At 46.3% G+C, this 21537-nt stretch overlaps 2 protein-coding genes across 2 annotated transcripts in view; one reads left to right on the forward strand and one right to left on the reverse strand.

Annotated features, from left to right (window-relative positions):
- Positions 1 to 2182: 2182 nt before the first annotated feature.
- Positions 2183 to 5895, reverse strand: LOC310781526 (trypsin-3-like). Its single transcript, XM_083642172.1, has 5 exons — positions 5749 to 5895; positions 5398 to 5557; positions 3108 to 3370; positions 2849 to 2985; positions 2183 to 2619 (listed from the first exon to the last, which is right to left on the reverse strand). The coding sequence occupies exons 1-5, from the start codon at positions 5786 to 5788 to the stop codon at positions 2470 to 2472; spliced, it is 750 nt and encodes a 249-aa protein (XP_083498298.1). The 5' UTR covers positions 5789 to 5895; the 3' UTR covers positions 2183 to 2469.
- Positions 5896 to 20041: 14146 nt separating this feature from the next.
- ankrd22 (ankyrin repeat domain 22) overlaps positions 20042 to 21537 on the forward strand; it is a 22301-nt gene continuing 20805 nt past the window's right edge. The window contains exon 1 of the mRNA XM_083641363.1: positions 20042 to 20071. Within this exon, the coding sequence (XP_083497489.1) occupies positions 20051 to 20071 (21 nt within the window). The 5' untranslated portion in view covers positions 20042 to 20050. The remainder of the gene's footprint in view (positions 20072 to 21537) is intronic.

Raw genomic sequence — 21537 nt, forward strand, 5'->3', positions numbered from 1 at the left:
TGCCTCTGACATCACTGATGATGTCACAACTTATCACATCACTGATGACATCATCACTGAGACTTTGTGTGTGTGTGTGTGTGTGTGTGTGTGTGTGTGTGTGTGTGTGTGTGTGTGTGTGTGTGTGTGTGTGTGTGTGTGTGTGTGTGTGTGTGAGTGGATTTATGACATCACTGATGTAATCAGTGGGACAGACAGACAAACAGACAGAGCCCTAGCTCCCTTAGATAGATAGATGTGCTCATTTTTTTATGTATTTCCAGACACTTTTAGAGACACTGTGAGGGAATAAATTCATTACCGTAACACATTTTTAATTGGAAATATGAAACAAACTTTTTTTTTCAATGGCAAGCACTTCAATATGCTCATGGGTAATGGGTATCACCCAAAATGTGTATGATTAACAAATACGAAGTTGTAGCTAACATTGTGAGAAATGACATGTTGTATTACGACTACATACTTTACATGAGAAAATAAAAATCTGTTCTACTTAGAGACTCAACAACCATTTCTGTGGATTCCTTGCCCCCAAAAATGTGGAAATAGACACCAAATGTGTAATTCTAGGTCTAGTTGGAGTCAAGATATGGCCAACATTTTAAAAATGGCAGCCATTTTGAAAAAATGTCATTTTAACATACTTCCACTAATGGGATTCTCTGGGATTTTTAATATAGTGTTTCGGGCATCAATATAAACATAAAAATGTGAAAATAAATTCTGTTGCAATTAGTTTAAGGTCAAACCTTATTTTCCCTAGACTATTTTGGCAGTTGGTGAGATAAATCACTCTGATTGGATGGTCAGCTTCTAGTGAAGCAGTGCAGGGGAAGATGTACTGCGTAGTTAGCTAGGTAGCGGTAAATAGCAAACAAACACTGGTAGACTACAGAGAGAGATATGCATTGCAAGATGTGTTAGCACGTCAACTTAGCGTTACATTGCTGAAGTGACAACAAACCATTGACAGTGCAACAGAGGTGACTCAGTGAACATGTTTCGCCTGCCTGACTGCTGTTGTCGCAGTTCACGTTTCATGCTTCATCTTCACGGTATCGTAGGCCATGTTCACATTACAGGCAAATCTGATTTGCTGATGAAGTCATTAATCATCATTATCTTGATTGGTTTCCCAAATCTGATTTGGGAGTGTCTCCGCACTGCCACAAATCTGATTCTCAAGTCGGATCTGTGTGTCCAGACCTAAACAGCCTATCTGCATGGGTTGCTATGGTAACGACGTGGGCGTCAGTAAATACGTACGTTGGTGACGTGGTTTTCCTGCGCAGAGGCATTTGATGACGAGTTGCGAGTGACGTTCAAATCAGATTTGGTGGATCTGCGCGTCCGCACTGAAGACACATCAGTCAAAAGCACATTTGAAGCAGATTGGAAATTACCTCCATATGTGGTTTGGGACAAGTGACACAAATTAAACTTTGAGCGTCCAGACTCATAAAACCAATCTGGATAAAGTCATTAAATAAGGCCATGTTCACATTACAGGCAAATCTGATTTGCTGATAAAGTCATTAATCATCATTATCTTGATTGGTTTTCCAAATCTGATTTGGGAGTGTGTCCGCACTGCCATAAATCTGATTCTCAAGTCGGATATGTGTGTCCAGACCTAAACAGCCTATCTACATGGGTTTCTATGGTAATGACGTGGGCGTCAGTAAATTTGTACGTTGGTGACGTGGTTTTCCTGCGCAGAAGCATTTGATGACGAGTTGCGAGTGACGTTCAAATCAGATTTGGTGGATCTGTGCGTCCGCACTCAAGTCACATCAGTCGAAAGCAGATTGGAAACTACCTCCATATGTGGTTTGGGACAAGTGACACAAATCAGACTTGGAGCGTCCAGACTCATAAAACCAATCTGGATAAAGTCATTAATAGGTCACTAAAGTTCACAAATCAGATTTCGCCTCGTAGTCTGAACATGGCCCAATAGGTCACTAAAGTTCACAAATCAGATTTCGCCTCGTAGTCTGAACATGGCCCAATAGGTCACTAAAGTTCACAAATCAGATTTGGCCTCCTAGTCTGAACATGGCCTTATTAATGCTCAGCAACTTTCACCAGCACCGTTAAAATGGTAGCAATCTTTTTTCTGTTACAACTATTAACCAAATATGTTCTACATAGGCAATCACTAAGCAGGAGAGGGAGCTAGAGGGCAAGGCAATGCACGTTTATTTGTATACATTTCATACACAGAGGCAATTAAAAAAAAGCTATTCTTTTCACACATGATATTAGACTTTCAGTTGTCACATTCCTTCATACAGTCATACACCTGAGCTATGAATACGGCACTGAAGGCAAGTGAATGTTCAAACGAATGAGTGCTGGTCCTTGATCAATGCCATGCTAATGACACAGAAGCACACTGTACACACAGCAAATCACACAGAGCTGATGTTTGCCTCGTTTAATAGCGTCATAAGTCTATGCTGCTCAGCCAGATGCAATGGTCTTCTTGATCCAGTAGATGTAATTGCACACTTTTGTGTACACCCCGGGCTTGCCTTTCTGAGCACAGCCACCCCCCCAAGACACCACACCCTGGATCTTCCCATCACATATCACGGGACCCCCACCGTCACCCTGAGGAAGGAGAGAGAGAGAGAGCATAGAGAGGGATATTATTTTCAAAGTGGGTCCTTCATATCCACCAAATCTGAGAATAAAGAAGCAACTGTGTGTGTGTGTGTCTGTGTGTGTGTGTGTGTGTGTGTGTGTGTGTGTGTGTGTGTGTGCGTGTGCGTGCGTGCGTGCGTGCGTGCGTGCGTGTGCGCCTGTTGTGTGTGTGTTGTGGCTGTGAGTTTGAACTAACCTTGCAGGAGTCTTTAGCTCCCAACATGAACCCGGCACAGATCATGTTGCGAGTGATGGTCTCAGGATAGGCATTGCGGCAGGTGTAGTCACTCAGGATGGGGGCCTCCAGGCACTGCAACTTGTCAGGGAACGATGCTGGAATAGAGAAAATCACCACACATCATAACAATGGCATAATGATGCCATGAAGTAGACCATGGCAAATACTCAGCAGTTCATACATGGTAAGATAAATATACTATCTATGTGAAACTCACAGCTGCCGGCAGAAAGGGTCCCCCATCCAGAGATAGCGCACATGGCCCCATCAGCGGCGCAGGTTGTGGGGAGGGCAGCGGGCCACACGTAGGGGTTCAGAACGGCGGGCTGGCTCAGCTTGATCAGCATGATGTCATTGTTGTGAGTGTGGCTGTTGTAGCCAGGGTGGGGGATAACCTTGGTGGACCTGAAGTACTGTTGGGTCATCTGAGAATGCTGTATGGTGTGCACTCCCAGCCATATATATATCGGTAGTCCTGGCCTGGAAGAGTTAAAGATACAATATGTAGTAGGATTTAGCATTAGCATTATATTATTATAGCATTAAAATATCTCAAAACAATTGTATTTTAGATGTCTACTTATATCCCTCCAGCAGCCAGCTTGAGCCCGCACCCACGCGGACTTAGCCCCCGGTCGCGCAGTACGCCGAAGCAACGCTCAACCTAAGCTAACCATTTAGGCGTCCTTGTTCACAGGCGAAGCCGTTCACACCACCCGCGCGCGTGCCACGCTGACGCCATGCCGAAGCCACGCTCACGCCACGCCGAAGCCACGCTCACGCCACGCTGAAGCGATCACTCAGGATTGACGCCGATTTTCCAAGCGTGAAGCCGCAATTCATTTCCCTCTTTGCGATGTGATAAAAGTTTCTCAGTGAGTTCTAGTTGATTGCCTCACTGAATTATCTGCTAATACCCAATTTTAGCAGTATAATTTGATGTCCTGGCATGGCAAGGCTGTGCGTAATGACATATCCAAAAGGAATTTTACTTTGCACTGCGCTGCGCTGCACGGAGATTACAGTGCGCTCCCACCGCAGCGAGGTATTTAGAGTGTAAGAGGTCCTTTTCAAAGCTCTTAGAGCAAAGTAATAGCGCGCTGCTGACGATAGGATAATGCCATCTATCCCCACATTTTAGCGCTGAAACGCCTGCTTTGGCATGTGGCACGCCTATGCCCATTAATTATAACAGGCATGCGCTTGTGCCCGCCCTCAATTTGCATTGTGCACGGCGTTAAATGAGCGCAAGCGCTAAATTAGCGCTTTTGGGAAGACAGGGCCCAAGGCGTCTTGTGTGAACGGTAAGGCGAACGTTCAGCTTGTGCCTGCTTCAAGCTTCAGTTCTGCTTACGTTCGGGAACTCAGCCTTGCGCTAATGCTAACATTACTCTCACCAGAAACCACTTTGATCTGCATGGTTTAAATGAGTTTGCAGCCTATGGATAATTCGACAACTTTTTATTGATCTATTTACATCAGACGATGTCAGAAATCAACAAAACAAAGCCATAAATACACAACGGCGTCCGGTTCTGCTCTACCGTGCCTGCTTTCCAGGTAATTCCGGCGGAACTTTGAGATGTGAGGGACAGTTTGAGGGCGAATGGAGTAACAAGAATTAGGTCGCTTTCACATAAGCTGGTGGACTCGGTGTGATTCGGGGGGGTGAAGTTGCAACATTGTTGCAATTTTCCTTTGGTCTGGTTCTCTTTCACACAGCAATTTGTCACAAGTGCACCAAACTTTCTCAACAATCACGTGGTCGAAACAGTCACTCGTCTACATTCTTGGACAGAATAGAGAAGGGAAATCTCTCCTCTTCAGCCCCGGCTTCTACCCTGGCTGAGGGCTGACTGAACAACACAAGTGAATCCGCGAAACACAATCCATGGAGCAACAGCTGCGATATTGGGATTTCTGACCAAACAGCTTATATGTGAGTCACACGATCGTTTTAATGCTTTTCCACTGGTTAAATTTGGTAAAACCCACAGACAGATGTAAAGGGTGCTCCAGACAAATGGAATACTCCAGGACACTAAACTGGAGCAATTAATTTATCTTGATTCATTTGAGTGCTCCTAGACCTAGAGGGTACCCTGCACGAGGAGTGGTCGTGTTTTACTTTTTTTTTTTGTGTTTTCTTATCACATGTTCTTATAGTTTCTTCTATCTTGTTTGTCTGTAAATCTGTAACTTTTTATATTTTCACTGTAACAGGGCACTCTTGCAAATGAGAGCTCGCATTCAGGGCTACGGCGCTACGCCTGTATAAATAAAGACAAAATAAAATAAATAAATAAATGGCATTGATTTATGACAAAAAAATAAAAATTTGGAAAAAATGGCCATACACTCCGCTCGACAGCGACGATATTGTAAGTTTAAACCGATTATTGAGAGACCATTATGATTATCTGAGAATTGAGGGAAGCTTCCTTAAATGCAGTGAAACTGTTTCAAACAAGATGCTAGCAGTACGGTTAGTGACCAAATGTTCTTACCTGTTGCAGTGTGCAGAAGACAGCACCCACTCACTAGACAGAAGAGTTCCTCCACATGTTAACCCCTTCCCATGGGAGAGAAACGCTTGCCAGGGCACAGGCCCTGGGCACTCATACCCTCCAATAATCTCAACTATCTTGCTCTCCTCCTCCAGGGCAACTGCATTAGTTTAATGAAAAGTTAAAACATGGAAGAGACAGAAAACAGAAGATGTCATGTCATTCCTGTATCGTTGACATCCAGTTAGACATATATAGCTACACGTGAGTTTATGACATCATTAGATGTCCTGTTTCAACTCATGCATCATCAGGCATAATTAATGTTCATGTATCAATGTTGTAGCGTACCTGCCCATCCAAAGAGTGCCAGAAGAAGGAGATGCTTCATGCTCTCTGCCTGTCTGGTTGGCAGGACTAGTGTGTCCTCAGCCTCTATTTTCAATGTATTTAGTGCTCTTATCTGCTCTGTCTCAAGGTATGTTATCTTCAGATGTACACATCAAATAGTGACACTTTGGAGCAGAGAACACTGGCTTTAATAAGACTGTGATGGCCCCACCCTCTCTGCTGGCTGTGTTCCCATTGGCCTGCTTCCTTTTGCTAATGACCAGTGGGCGGAGCCTAAAGGACTGTCTGGTTGAGTATAGTCTGGGCACGCTTTACACCGCTTTTGGCATTGGGGGCATAAACCAAGGAAACAGGAAACAAGTGTGCCAAAAAACGTATTTGTTGTCGTTAGCTTGACGCAGCAAGGTTACGTTAGCTAGAGCCTGATAATAAAAAAAGGCTTCTGTATTGGCTTAAAATATGCGGTATTGTGAATCCGCGATGTTTCTACAAGAACTTGTTCAAAAACTTTGTTCGGTACGTCCATCTTTTGTTTTGTTGTTTGATTTTCTTATTCTGTTTCCGCTGCTTGTTTCCTGTCGAGGGCGGGTCTATAGGCCGGAAACAGGCCGAGTGACAAAATCCCTTGTAAACGGAGACCAGGCTCTTTCTCCCCAAGAAGAGCCTGGTGACGCGAGGTTAGGTTAGGGTACTGCCAGGCCCTCGAACAGTGACGGGCTGTGAATCAAATTGAACATGGTGGACAGGAACAACGATTGTCTTTTCCTCTCAGCGCCTACTCTCGCGTCTTGAACTCGCCCACAACTCCCATTGACTTCATGCCTCATGGCTTCACGGCTTCAGCGTCACGCTTGGAAATTCTGCATCAATCCTGAGTGAACGCTTGGCGTGAGCGTAGCTTCGACAAGGCGTCAGCGTGGCACGCGCGCGGGTGGTGTGAACGGCTTCGCCTGTTAACAAGGACGCCTAAATGAAACTTGTGAGTTCAGCGTGGGTACAGCTTCGGTTGAGCGTTGCTTCGGCGTGCTGTGTGAATGGGGGCTTAAGTTGATGCCAATGATGTCATCGGAAGGCACTGCATCATTGGGTTGAATTATCTGCAAGTCATCTGATGACATCACTGGAATCAACTCAAATGAACCCCACTCAAACTCTCGACAAACCCACATTCCCCTGTTCCCTGCCCACCCCTCCCTTTCGCTGCTCTCTCCTCCCCCACATTTTCCTCCCCCTTTTTCCCTTTCTTTCTGTCTCTATCATATGATTGTTCAATCATGTTGTTATTATTACTACTACTGTAATTGTTATTTTTGTGCCAGCTAGATTTAGCTAGACATATTCTCTGTGAAGTCCTCTGAGACATACTTGTGAATTAGGGCTACACAAATAAACTTGACTTGACTGAGATATTGCATTAACGAGCTTGAAAATGGTGTTCATGAGGTCACAGTGACCTTGACCTTTTGCCACCAAAATGTAATCAGTTCATCCTTGAGTCCAAGTTGACGTTTGAGCCAAATTCAAAGAAATTCTGTCAGGGCGTTCCTGAGATACGTATTGGACGTACGTACAGACGGATGGACGGACAACCCGAAACCAAATGCGTCCGGCCTGGCTATCGCCGGCAGAGGCATAATAACCTACCTACCTATCAATCCAAGCATTCACACGGTTCAGTTAGATATGTGTTGATCACACAGACAGAAGTACTGCAGGGGCAGCAGATGTAATGAAAAATAAATAAATAAATGCCATTATGGTATAGATAAATAAGGATAGATAAATAAATAGGTAACATTTTGTGGGTCTGTTATTTAAATAAAATAACATCCAACTGGCATTGTGGGGTAGATTCAAACTGTAGCCTGTTTTAGTAAAGGGGGGGGGGGGTGGTGAGTGTGGCACTTTTCTGTCATGAAACTGCTAGCCTTGTGCCTACAGAGTGTGAGATGTGTCAAACTTTGATCGTGTTCAAGATAGACTGAAGTGCAAACATGTCAGCATGTCGTCCTCTTCTGGCTTTATTGAGGTGTGAGAATGTGACCACGTACTGTCTGGCACAACATGTCAACATGTCCTCTTCTGACTTGAGTTGGTTAGGTTAGGTTATGTTAGGTTAAGTTGATTTGATATGGACATCACAGAGCATTGGAGATGTAACATACATGTATGCACAGTAACCAGATACACAGTGTTAAGTGTTTATATAGCGGAACGCTAATTTTCAACACCTGTCCACCTGGCGACTCCTACACCAAAAGGTAACGCTTTAGAATACAGCCCGCAAATAAGCATGTAGTTATAGTATAACAACGGGGTTTAGGGCTGTAGTTATAGTCTAACTACGGGGTTTAAGGAGTGAATTAATACTTTAACTAGAGGGTAACAAGATTTGTACTTATAGTCTAACTACGGGGTTTAAGGAGTGTAGTTATAGTATAACAACGGGGTTTAAGGAGTGTAGTTATAGTATAACAACGGGGTTTAAGGAGTGTAGTTATGGTATAACAACGGGGTTTAAGGAGTGTAGTTATGGTATAACAATGGGGTTTAAGGAGTGTAGTTATAGTCTAACTACGGGGTTTAAGGAGTGTAGTTATAGTCTAACTATGGGGTTTAAGGAGTGTAGTTATAGTATAACAACGGGTTTTAAGGTGTGTAGTTATAGTCTAACTACGGGGTTTAAGGAGTGAAAAAATACTTTAACTAGAGGGTAACAAGATCTGTACTTATAGTCTAACTACGGGGTCGCGGGCTGTATTATGAAGCAGGGGACAAATGTTTGTACTTATAGGCTAATTACGGGGTACCACACTGTACTTACAGGGTAACTACGGGGTTTAAGGAGTGTAGTTAGAGTATAACAACGGGGTTTAAGGAATGTAGTTATAGTATAACAACGGGGTTTAAGGAGTGTAGTTATAGTATAACAACGGGGTTTAAGGAGTGTAGTTAGAGTATAACAACGGGGTTTAAGGAGTGTAGTTAGAGTATAACAACGGGGTTTAAGGAGTGTAGTTAGAGTATAACAACGGGGTTGAATGAGATGGTTAAATAAAATACAGAAATTGAGAAGTTTTTGGTTATTTATTTGTTTTGGGTAAATTTATTGTTATATAATAAAAAAAATTGAATAATAATAATCGTTAGATTAATCGACTAATCGAAAAAATAATCCTTAGTCGAATCGATAAGAAAATAATCGTTTGGGACAGCCCTATAGCCGTGTCCCATAATGATTCCATTACAAATATTGCATTGCACACGTGACATGTTATTTTACTAAAAATAATACATTTTACCATCATTTCAAGTAGAATGATACCACCCAAGCAAGAATATTTCAAGTGTTTCAAGTGCTTTACTGAAATATTTGGACCATATAATGATAATACAATTATCTCAACCTTAAAAGGTTACATATAGGTGCCAAAAAGCCATAAATTCACATCAAAGAACAAAGAAAAACAACAATTAAAGTTTAAACAGTAAGTGTGCAGCTCCAGCATTTATAAAAAAAAAAAAAAAAAAAAAAAAAATCTTTATCCTGCATCCCTAAACACAAACAGGGAAAAAAGGTGGAAAATCAGATGACGGCTTATATGTGTTATGTTGATTGTTAAAATGTGTATGGGTATACATGGGTGACGATCTGCACCGGCCGTATGCCAGGTTTCGACCTGGCCTTGTTTTTATTGACCAGGTCTACTTGAAATGTCTGTTCGCATCCGATAAAAAAAAAATTGGTGGACGTCTGTCCGAAAATGGTCCCTGTAGATGCGGAGGGCGGGGTGTCATGTGGGAAGGTGGGTGCTCAGGAATGGTGTCAGTACAGCACACAACTCACTGAGCTCCTGGCTGCAAAAAGATGGACGCCGCACAATCCATCCATCGACTCCGTCTACACTGCCATCCTCTTCATCAGACATAAAATCCTGAGAGACGCCCCTCCACATATCCTTTTCCATCTCAGTCAGCACCATGGTCCTCAACGTGAAGAGCTGTAAACACAAACACACACAGTCAATAACTGTTAAACAACTAACACGTAACTAGTTTCCCTCACGCGTTGCAATAACAAAAAAAATACCTTCAAGTTAAAGGAACAGCTCACCCTAAAAATCCAAATGACATATTTTTCTTCGTACCTGTAGTGCTATTTATCCATCTACATCGTTTTTTGTTAGTTTTGTGTGAGTTTTCGAGATATCGGTCCTAGTGATGTCTGCCTTCTCTCCAATACAATGGAACTGGATGGTGCTCAAAATGGCAAAAACGTACATTTGGAAAACTCAACAGCAATGTCTCTTTCCAGAAATAATGGCCCGGTTACTCAAGATAATCTACAGACCTAGTTATGAGCAGCTTCATGTAGGAACTATTTTCTTTCAAACGACTCCCACAGCTGCTAGCTAGCTGCGGTTTTGTGTAGCAATTAGCTAGCAGCTAGTGGGTGTAGTTCAGTCTAAAGAAAATCGTTCCTACATGATTTTTTTTTTTTTTTTTTTTGGTGGAAAATACCGAGGTCATGACCTCGGTGTTCTCAATGGTAGCTACGGGCCTGGTTGCCTTACGGGTGCTTGGGGACATTTGTCGTGTTCACAGCGATGGATAACTTGTGGCCTGAGCAAAGTTTGCACTTTACCGTCACACTGCTGTCCTTTCCTGCAACAATTCAAAGTATGTGCATAATCCACCCATCAAAAGTTGTAGACTGAATGCTGGAAAAGACTGAATTCCCTCTGCTCGCATCTCATCAGTCACTGTGTTTACAATGGTCTGTTGAGCCATTGCGGACACCGTAGTAGTTTATACTACGTAGGAAGTTATACTACAAGAATGGATCGGCTGAAGGGAGACGGACGCGTGAACCAACGAATCGTCACTCATCATGCCTAAAACCTAACCAATCATTACTCCTCCCCTCCCCTTTGATGTTTTCTTTATAATCCTGCAGATTCAAACCCGATCCTGCTGAAAATTGAAGAACTTATGTAACGCAAGTAACGACTTGACTGTTTGATTCAGGGATGTATTACCGAACGGGCCTGCCGAGCCCAGGCCCAGGGGCCCAAGAGCTCAAGGGCCCCATAAACACACCGACTGAGGTGCTCTTGAGCAAGGCCCTTAACCCCAACCGCTCCAGTGGAGCTGCTCAGTGGCCAACAGATGTGAGCAGGGCGCTCCTGAAAAAGAGAGCATTGCTCTCAGTGAGACTCCCCTGAATAAAGCTTAAATTAATAATAATAATAATAATAATAATAATAATAATAATAATAATAATAATAATAATAATAATAATAATAATAATAATAATAATAATAATAATGATAATACCAAGCCTCTTCGCAGGGCCACCGCGTATCTTGCCCATCTGATGATACCTTAGGGCCCCAACCCTTTCTTTTTGACAAAATGTTATGTTTATGGACAATTAGAGGGATATTGTGCTTTTGGCTTTAATTGAGTGTACCTGCACCTGTGAGGTGAATGTATTTCTTGTTATTGTGCTGTTGGCTTTGAGTGTTCAGGTGGCTATGCTGTAAATCCTGTTGAGATGCAGGTGAATGTATGTCTTAACAGGATGAACACAGTGTGCTGCCCTAGGGTGACATCACGTGAAGTGCCCTCCCTCAATTTGACAAGCAAAAAAGTGAATTTTCGTCTGCCAATAAAAGGCTTACATTTACATTAACTTAAACAATACAGGCCCAACACACACATACAGCAGACAATGTAAGACAATGTAGCTACAGAAGGTGAAAGCAGCAGCACATTGAGTCAATGGGATGAACCTGGACTGTAGTCCAGACCAGCCCACCACAATCAGCCGGACACCAGCCATCCTTGTTGATTATTTCACAACACAATCTGTCAGCTCCATGGCTCAGACTAAACTGTGCCCGGCTTGCCCATTGGGTGGGCCTCACTTTTTTAAGCACTGTGATTGGCTCAAAGGTCTGAACACCGCCAGCCGGCAAAGTTGGTGTAAAAACTAACCAACTCAGTAACTTGTTTGAGCCACCAAATTCTTACTGCTCTGTCATTTATTTTTTCAGACCGTCATCAGATAGTGCGGCCAACTGAATATATTGCAATGCATAGGCTATCCGTTATTATATGGTTGTTATAAGCATCACAAACCGCACGTCCAGTTCAAAGAGAAAACCTTTCAAGAAGCATCCACTCAACCAGTTCGTTCTTCACTCTTTTAAGTTAAAAACAATCTCTCACCCTTAGTCTACAGTTAGTGACAGGGTGAGAGACAGATATCTTTAAATTGTGAAGATCTCTCACCCACAGTTAACAGGCAGGGTTAAGAAAAGCCTGACTGTGGTGAGCACACTTGGAGAAGTAGTTTTCAGCCTACCTTTTCTTAGCAGTTCTTCTGGTGAACATGTTTTCTCTCACCACACAAAATGCTTGAACTAGATACATTCAAATGTGATGGAGGAGGGTGGGGGGTTGCACCAACACGACTGCCCCCCCTACCAACACGACTGCCCCCGCTACCAACACGACTGCCCCCCCTACCAACACGACTGCCCCCCCTACCAACACGACTGCCCCCCCTACCAACATGACTGCCCCCCCTACCAACATGACTGCCCCCGCTACCAACACGACTGCCCCCCCTACCAACACGACTGCCCCCCCTACCAACACGACTGCCCCCCCTACCAACATGACTGCCCCCGCTACCAACACGGCTGCCCCCGCTACCAACACGACTGCCCCCGCTACCAACACGACTGCCCCCCCTACCAACACGACTGCCCCCGCTACCAACACGGCTGCCTCCGCTACCAACACGACTGCCCCCGCTACCAACACGGCCGACCCCGCTACCAACACGGCTGCCCCCGCTACCATCACGGCTGCCCCCACCACCACCACCACTGCCCCATTGTCGTGGTTGGAGCTTTTTCGTAGGTTGTTTGGGTTAGGGGAAGCCCGCACCACCACCACTACCAACACGACTGGCCCCACTACCACCACGTCCGTCTTCCAGGACACCACTACGGCTGCCCCCACTACCAACATGACTGCCCCCACTACCAACACGACTGCCCCCGCTACCAACACGGCTGCCCCCGCTACCAACACGACTGCCCCGTGGTGGTGGTCCTGGTTGGGGTTTGCCGGTGAGTTGTTGGGGTTAGGGGGTGCCAGCACCAGCACCACCACCACAGCTGCCCCCACCGCCGCAGCGTCCGTCTTCCAGGACACCACTGGCAACACCACCGCTGTGGACCGAGTGTTCACCTCTCCGACCCTGCCCTCACCGACCCTGGCCACCCCGACGGACAGCATCCTGGGCACCATTGCTGTGGTGGTGGGTGGAGTTCTGTTCCTGCTGATTCTGGGTGGGACCTACTTCATGTGGCAACGCAGAAGGGGAAGCTACTGTATCAATCATCCCAGAGGCGCCTCAAGGAGGGCAAGTTCTACCACGAGCACTACACCAACACCCATATAACATGCAGCACACCTCTACCGCGAGCACTACACCAACACCCATATAACATGCAGCACCCCTCTACCGCGAGCACTACACCAACACCCATATAACATGCAGCACACCTCTACCGCGAGCACTACACCAACACCCATATAACATGCAGCACCCCTCTACCGCGAGCACTACACCAACACCCATATAACATGCAGCACCCCTCTACCGCGAGCACTACACCAACACCCATATAACATGCAGCACCCCTGCACAATCCCTTAGAAAACGACTAGAAGACTCCTATACATTGGCACAGACAGCGACTACCATGTCCCGGATGGATCTGTGCAAAAGGACCTTTGCAGTGAGAAAAATGTAACACTTTCATATATAAATATCATTAAACGTGGGCGCCTGGGTAGTGTAGCGGTACATTCCCTGACTACCAACACGAGGGTTGCAGGTTCGCGCCCCCGCGGTTGCAGGTTCGCATCCCCGACCGTGTTACCTCCGGCTTGGTCGGGCGTCCATACAGGCACGATTTGGCTGTGTCTGCGGGTGGGAAGCCGGAATCAGGGTATGTGTCCTGGTCGCTGCACTATAGCGCCTCCTCTGGTCCGTCGGGGCGCCTGTTCAGGGTCAGAATGGAACTGGTGGGAATAGCGTGATCGTGCTATATGTCCTGCCGGTGAAGCTCCCACCAACGTCAGGTGAAAAGAAGTGGCTGGCAACTGCACATGTATCAGAGGAAGCATGTGTGTGTGTCTGCGCCTCTCCTCAGATCGCCAGAGGGAGCAGCGACCGGGGCAGCAGGGGGAATTGGCCAAGTACAATTGGGGAGAAAATGGGGGTGAAATCTGAAAAAATAAATAAATAATAAAAATATATCATTAAAAGTGTTGCCTCAATGTATCTCGCCTGATACCTAAGTCATCATTGCTACCTAAGAGCCAAAGCCAGGGATTCATGAGAGTATATTAAGAAGAAAGAGCGATCGGCTCTGTAGGTCAGGTGCAGGACGAGTCAGAGATGAACTTGAGAAATAAAATAAGGTCAGCAGACTGAGAATATGCTCCCAGCCAATCTATTGACGACGTTTCGATCAAATAATCAGTTTCCATGCCAAACTACAATAATCATGCTGTAGTAGATTTTCCTTTTCCATCTTTTGTGTGTAGACATAACTGCTTCATTTCGGGTTGTTAATTGCTGGCACTAACACCTACTGCATAGTTTTAGTCCAATTCGATGAGCAAGTGGTGGAGCTCCCCTTAGAGAGATACATAAAAGGAAGATTAATTAGAACTCCAATATCACCCTCTTAGAACACGGCTCTCTCGAATACTCGATTCTGATTGGTCAATCAACAATATTCACCGGTCATTATTTCTCGACAACCGACCGCTGCTCTGCCACACCTGGATTAATCAGTTGATAAGAGCCTTTTGTCAGCAACCACTAGCCTACTAATTAGGCCAACCAGTTGCAGCTGTGGTGTCTTGTGTGCCAATTACGAATGAAACCACTTTGTGTTGAAAACGCTATTAAAAAATCTATTTGAATAATTATTTTTGTCAGATCATTGAATGATTTAGTTGTAGGCCGTGTTCTAAGCGGGATAATGTATACTGAGCCGGTGATTACTGGAAATAATGACCTTCAGGTGAATGATTAAGCCCTCCGCTGCGCGTCGGGCTCAATCTCACCTGTCGGTCATTATTTCCACAGTAATCACCGGCTCAGTATACATTATCCCTTACATATTCCATTCAGTCTGAAATGCACACAGTGGCAGATACAGTGCAGCTCTACATAATTTGCTTAAAATAAGTGCATATTTAGTAGTGCTATCAGTGTGGGTTGTATATAGAGAAAGGCTTCCCTCACGTCATCACCGATGACATCACAATTGCTCAAGTGACATCACCGATGACATCACTGCTGATATCACTGATGATGTCACTGTGTACTATCTATATCTTACTATCTTGACATACTGCTTCAGTCCCTACTGGATACCACTGCAGGCAGCTTAAACATGGCTCTTCACAAGTCCTTTCTACTGCTGTTTCTTTACGTATGTTCCCTGAGCTGGAGCACATGGGCCAAAGGGGAGTTGACTATGGGTGAGAGTCTGGAGACTGGCACCACCACCGCGCCCCTCTTCCAGGACAACACTGGCACCAGCACCGCTGTGGAGCACCTGTTCACCTCCCTCACCCTGGCCTCCCCGATCCCCGATCCGCCAAATCCTCGCCCCAACATGACTGCTCCCACCACCACCACGGCTGACCCCACTACCACCACGGCTACGACCACAGCTGCACCCACTACCACCACAGCTGCACCCACTACCAACACGACTACCCCCGCTACCAACATCACTGCCCCCCCTACCAACACGACTGCCCCCGCTACCAACACGACTGTCCCCGCTACCAACATGACTGCCCCCCCTACCAACATGACTGCCCCCCCTACCAACACGACTGCCCCCCCTACCAACATGACTGCCCCCCCTACCAACATGACTGCCCCCCCTACCAACATGACTGCCCCCACTACCAACACGACTGCCCCCGCTACCAACATCACTGCCCCCCCTACCAACACGACTGCCCCCCCTACCAACACGACTGCCCCCGCTACCAACATGACTGCCCCCCCTACCAACATGACTGCCCCCCCTACCAACACGACTGCCCCCCCTACCAACACGACTGCCCCCGCTACCAACATGACTGCCCCCCCTACCAACATGACTGCCCCCCCTACCAACACGACTGCCCCCGCTACCAACATCACTGCCCCCCCTACCAACACGACTGCCCCCCCTACCAACACGACTGCCCCCGCTACCAACACGACTGCCCCCGCTACCAACATGACTGCCCCCGCTACCAACACGACTGCCCCCGCTACCAACACGACTGCCCCCGCTACCAACACGACTGCCCCCGCTACCAACACGACTGCCCCCGCCACCAACACGACTGCCCCCCCTACCAACACGACTGCCCCCGCTACCAACACGACTGCCCCCGCTACCAACACGACTGCCCCCGCTACCAACACGACTGCCCCCGCTACCAACACGACTACCAACACGACTGCCCCCGCTACCAACACGACTGCCCCCCCTACCAACACGACTGCCCCCGCTACCAACACGACTGCCCCCCCTACCAACACGACTGCCCCCGCTACCAACAAGACTGCCCCCACTACCAACACGACTGCCCCCCCTACCAACACGGCTGCCCCCGCTACCAACACGGCTGCCTCCGCTACCAACACGACTGCCCCCGCTACCAACACGACTGCCCCCGCTACCACCTTGTCCGTCTTCCAGGACACCACTACGGCTGCCCCCACCACCACCACCACTGCCCCATTGTCGTGGTTGGAGCTTTTTGGTAGGTTGTTTGGGTTAGGGTAAGCCCGTACCACCACCACTACCAACACGACTGCCCCCGCTACCAACACGGCTGCCCCCGCTACCATCACGGCTGCCCCCACCACCACCACCACTGCCCCATTGTCGTGGTTGGAGCTTTTTGGTAGGTTGTTTGGGTTAGGTGAAGCCCGCACCACCACCACTACCAACACGACTGCCCCCACTACCACCACGTCCGTCTTCCAGGACACCACTACGGCTGCCCCCACTACCAACATGACTGCCCCCCACTACCAACACAACTGCCCCCGCTACCAACACGGCTGCCCCCGCTACCAACACGACTGCCCCGTGGTGGTGGTCCTGGTTGGGGTTTGCCGGTGAGTTGTTGGGGTTAGGGGGTGCCAGCACCAGCACCACCACCACAGCTGCCCCCACCGCCGCAGCGTCCGTCTTCCAGGACACCACTGGCAACACCACCGCTGTGGACCGAGTGTTCACCTCTCCGACCCTGCCCTCACCGACCCTGGCCACCCCGACGGACAGCATCCTGGGCACCATTGCTGTGGTGGTGGGTGGAGTTCTGTTCCTGCTGATTCTGAGTGGGACCTACTTCATGTGGCAACGCAGAAGGGGAAGCTACTGTATCAATCATCCCAGAGGCGCCTCAAGGAGGGCAAGTTCTACCACGAGCACTACACTAACACCCATATAACATGCAGCACACCTCTACCGCGAGCACTACACCAACACCCATATAACATGCAGCACACCTCTACCGCGAGCACTACACCAACACCCATATAACATGCAGCACACCTCTACCGCGAGCACTACACCAACACCCATATAACATGCAGCACACTTCTACCGCGAGCACTACACCAACACCCATATAACATGCAGCACACCTCTACCGCGAGCACTACACCAACACCCATATAACATGCAGCACCCCTGCACAATCCCGTAGAAAACGACTAGAAGACTCCTATGACATTGGCACAGACAGACAGAGACTACCATGTCCCGAATGGATCTGTGCAAAAGGACCTTTGCAGTGAGAAAAATGTAACACTTTCATATATAAATATCATTAAACATGGGCGCCTGGGTAGTGTAGCGGTACCTTCCCTGACTACCAACACGAGGGTTGCAGGTTCGCGCCCCCGCGGTTGCAGGTTCGCATCCCCGACCGTGTTACCTCCGGCTTGGTCGGGCGTCCATACAGGCACGATTTGGCTGTGTCTGCGGGTGGGAAGCCGGAATCAGGGTATGTGTCCTGGTCGCTGCACTATAGCGCCTCCTCTGGTCCGTCAGGGCGCCTGTTCAGGGTCAGAATGGAACTGGTGGGAATAGCGTGATGGTGCTATATGTCCTGCCGGTGAAGCTCCCACCAACGTCAGGTGAAAAGAAGTGGCTGGCAACTGCACATGTATCAGAGGAAGCATGTGTGTGTGTCTGCGCCTCTCCTCAGATCGCCTGAGGGAGCAGCGACCGGGGCAGCAGGGGGAATTGGCCAAGTACAATTGGGGAGAAAATGGGGGTGAAATCTGAAAAAATAAATAAATAAAAATATATCATTAAAAGTGTTGCCTCAATGTATCTCGCCTGATACCTAAGTCATCATTGCTACCTAAGAGCCAAAGCCAGGGATTCATGAGAGTATATTAAGAAGAAAGAGCGATCGGCTCTGTAGGTCAGGTGCAGGACGAGTCAGAGATGAACTTGAGAAATAAAATAAGGTCAGCAGACTGAGAATATGCTCCCAGCCAATCTATTGATGACGTTTTGATCAAATAATCAGTTTCCATGCCAAACTACAATAATCATGCTGTAGTAGATTTTCCTTTTCCATCTTTTGTGTGTAGACATAACTGCTTCATTTCGGGTTGTTAATTGCTGGCACTAACACCTACTGCACAGTTTTAGTCCAATTCGATGAGCAAGTGGTGGAGCTCCCCTTAGAGAGATACATAAAAGGAACACACAGTGGCAGATACAGTGCAGCTCTACGTGTGTGTGTGTGTGTGTGTGTGTGTGTGTGTGTGTGTGTGTGTGTGTGTGTGTGTGTGTGTGTGTGTGTGTGTGTGTGTGTGTGTGTGTGTGTGTGGATCTCAATTTGCATATTTCGAAGATGTTGATGATGACCTGTGTTTTGTTGAACTCGGGTAGGGATATACCTCCAAATCTGAGGGCCACCTGCTGCTTGACTAAGATCAGAATCAGAATCAGATTCAGAATCAGAATCAGAATTGCCTTTATTGCCACAGTATGCATACGAGGAATTTGTCTTAGCAGTATGCAGCGTAGCGGTCACATCAATATACAGAGATAAGAAGTAGGAAGATAACTAAAGACAATCACAAAGTTGCAAGTGCAATCAAATCTAGTAGGCTAAATATATACAATATGTACATGAGTGGTGAAGTGTTCTGTGGATAATAAATATGAATTTACGTTGAATTTACATGAGAGTTAAATAGACGTTAAATAGGCAGTGGATTTACATTAATTTACAGTCGGAGTTAAATAGAGTTTACATTGAATGTACACAAAATTTACAGGCTAAGTTAAATAGGCATTCAATGTGCAGGGAATTTACATGAATTTACAGTGCCAGTTAAACAGACATTAAATTAGATATGAGTTTAGTTTTATGGGGGGGGGGGAGAGTTGAGTTTTGGAGGAGGTAGTGAGTTTGTGTGTGAGGGGGGGGGGGGTTGTTGGTGAGGTCCTTGGTGGAAGGGGTTTCCAGGCCTTCTTGGTGAGGCTGATGGCGGTTGGGAAGAAGCTAGTCTTGTGGCGGGTGGTTCTGGTCTTGGCAGACCTCAGTCTCTTGCCGTGGGGGAGTGTCTTAAAGAGTTTGTGGCCAGGGTGGGAGGGGTCGGCCATGATCTTGCGAGACTGCTTCAGTGTCCTGGCTGCATGCAGGCAAATAGCAAACAATAGCAATAATCGGTTAGTTACAGTGAATCATTTTGTGTGTCTCTGTAGTGCCAGTAACAGTTAAGAGTCCAGTAGGGCCCAGACATTTTTTTATTTTATTTTTTATTTTTTAGAGAGAAGCTACGTGACGTCACGGGCTGAGCAGATAGACTGGTGCGGCTGAGAGCGTCGTCAATTTCGACGCAGTTAGGCAGGTTGAGACGGCGATTTATATTCAAAGTAAAAGTATAGATTTTGTTACAAGATAAGACGCATCTCACTCATTCTCATTTCATACAACAATACCCCCGTAGTCTCACGTAGTCAGACCCACCGTCGACATCAGCATGCTTCCAGCGACGGAGGCTGGCGCTGCGAGACTACCTTAAACATAGCCTATATTTTCACTTCCTTTTTTTAAAACTACTGCCAAACCTTTATTTTGAAATATAAGATCCGAAGTTCCGTCGTTCGGTGTGTGCAGCAGCTTGACGTGTCCAGGTGTTTTCCTGTTGGCAGACATGGGGATGGTTTACTCCGAGGTGAGCTCGCAGCTTTCAAACTTTTCACTTCTTCCTCTGTGGTCTCAGCGGGATGTTTGTTTGCTTGTTTGATGTTGTAGTTGTAGTAGTTGTAGTAGTAGTCGTAGTAGTAGTAGTAGTAGTAGTAGTAGTAGTAGCCTAGTTGTTATTGTTGTTGCTGTTGTTTTTTAAACAGTGAATTAGTCTGTGAGTGTCAGCCGATGCACTTCATCTACACCTCCCACACAGTAGCACGGTGATGTCATTGGAGAGGAATATTTTAGGAATTGTATAGTGATACCATGAAAAGACCTTAAAACACTAAGTTATAAAGTAACGATCACAGACTCACTGTTCACTCCTCATATGAATAGTGTGATACTGTGATTAGTGATGTATATGCAGCTACTAGCTGCACACCCAGTCTGGACCTGTCTGCATGTAGCCTACCATATAATTTAATTCACAATTGATGATTGTATTTGGTTAGATCTAGACCTCGACAAAGTCAGCGGAGACATGTTGGTAATAAAGGGCTATAAATAACATATATATAACATATATAAAAACATTAGAAACACGATGAATCCTTATCTTTATGATTGGGTGTGTCTGGATCCCTCATTTGCATAGGCTATTTACAAGGTGGAAACAGAAATACATGTTCACCCAGATTGAGTGTAGAGTTATAGGAACAAGTTAAGTTCAAACCGGTGAAAACAAACAATGTACTCTATATGTATCTTACAGACGTAATTTTTATTGAAACAATTATACAAAATATAGAGTAGAACCCATCGCTATTGGTACAGCCAACAACAGTACGTGCATCAATACACTGAATTACTCTAAATGCTCTAAATCTGAAATGCTATCAATACTGAACAAAGGTGTTTAGAATGTGTAGAATGTGTTTAGTTATGGAGACCTGCGGTGCCAGACTCCTCGGACGGAAGGGAGAGGAGGCTGGCCAGCGAGACTAATGTATTATAGACCATTCTAAATCTAAAATCAATTTAAAAACGTTATAATTTGATTAAACAAAAACGTATATGAGTTAGATTTATAGCTGATTGGGGGGGAAAAACGCGTCAACATTTTCAAAGGGAAAGACACCTTTCTGGCAGAAAGTGCATGCAACTCAAGGTGTGTAGCCCTAACCCTACCCACTAAGGTGCATAACCCTAACCCTACCCACTAAGGTGCATAACCCTAACCCTACCCACTAAGGTGCATAACCCTAACCCTACCCATAGAACCCTTTCTCATTCAGATATCTTGAGGTGAGAGGTCAAGGAACCCCTTTGAAAATGGTCATGCCAATGTTTTCCCTCGCCAAAATGTAGGCTAAATTTGGAGCATTATTTAGCCCACTTCCCAACATGGTAGCTTGACAGGGTTAGTACCATATGATCCATTTGGTCTTCCAGTTTCCATGATGGCATAAGAACCATCATGCTAGCTTTCAAAATGAGCGCCCCATAGCC

The sequence above is a fragment of the Poromitra crassiceps genome (genome assembly GCF_964638095.1).
Source record: "Poromitra crassiceps genome assembly, chromosome: 8".
Lineage (NCBI taxonomy): Eukaryota > Metazoa > Chordata > Actinopteri > Beryciformes > Melamphaidae > Poromitra > Poromitra crassiceps.

Bases quoted from the DNA above. Each gene is read 5' to 3' on its own strand.
- LOC310781526 (XM_083642172.1), bottom strand. From the start codon at position 5,788: ATGAAGCATCTCCTTCTTCTGGCACTCTTTGGATGGGCAG. The intron at 5,558-5,748 runs GTACGCTACAAC...AAACTAATGCAG, and splicing joins GGCACTCTTTGGATGGGCAG to TTGCCCTGGAGGAGGAGAGC. The intron at 2,986-3,107 runs GTGAGTTTCACA...TCTCTATTCCAG, and splicing joins GACCCTTTCTGCCGGCAGCT to CATCGTTCCCTGACAAGTTG.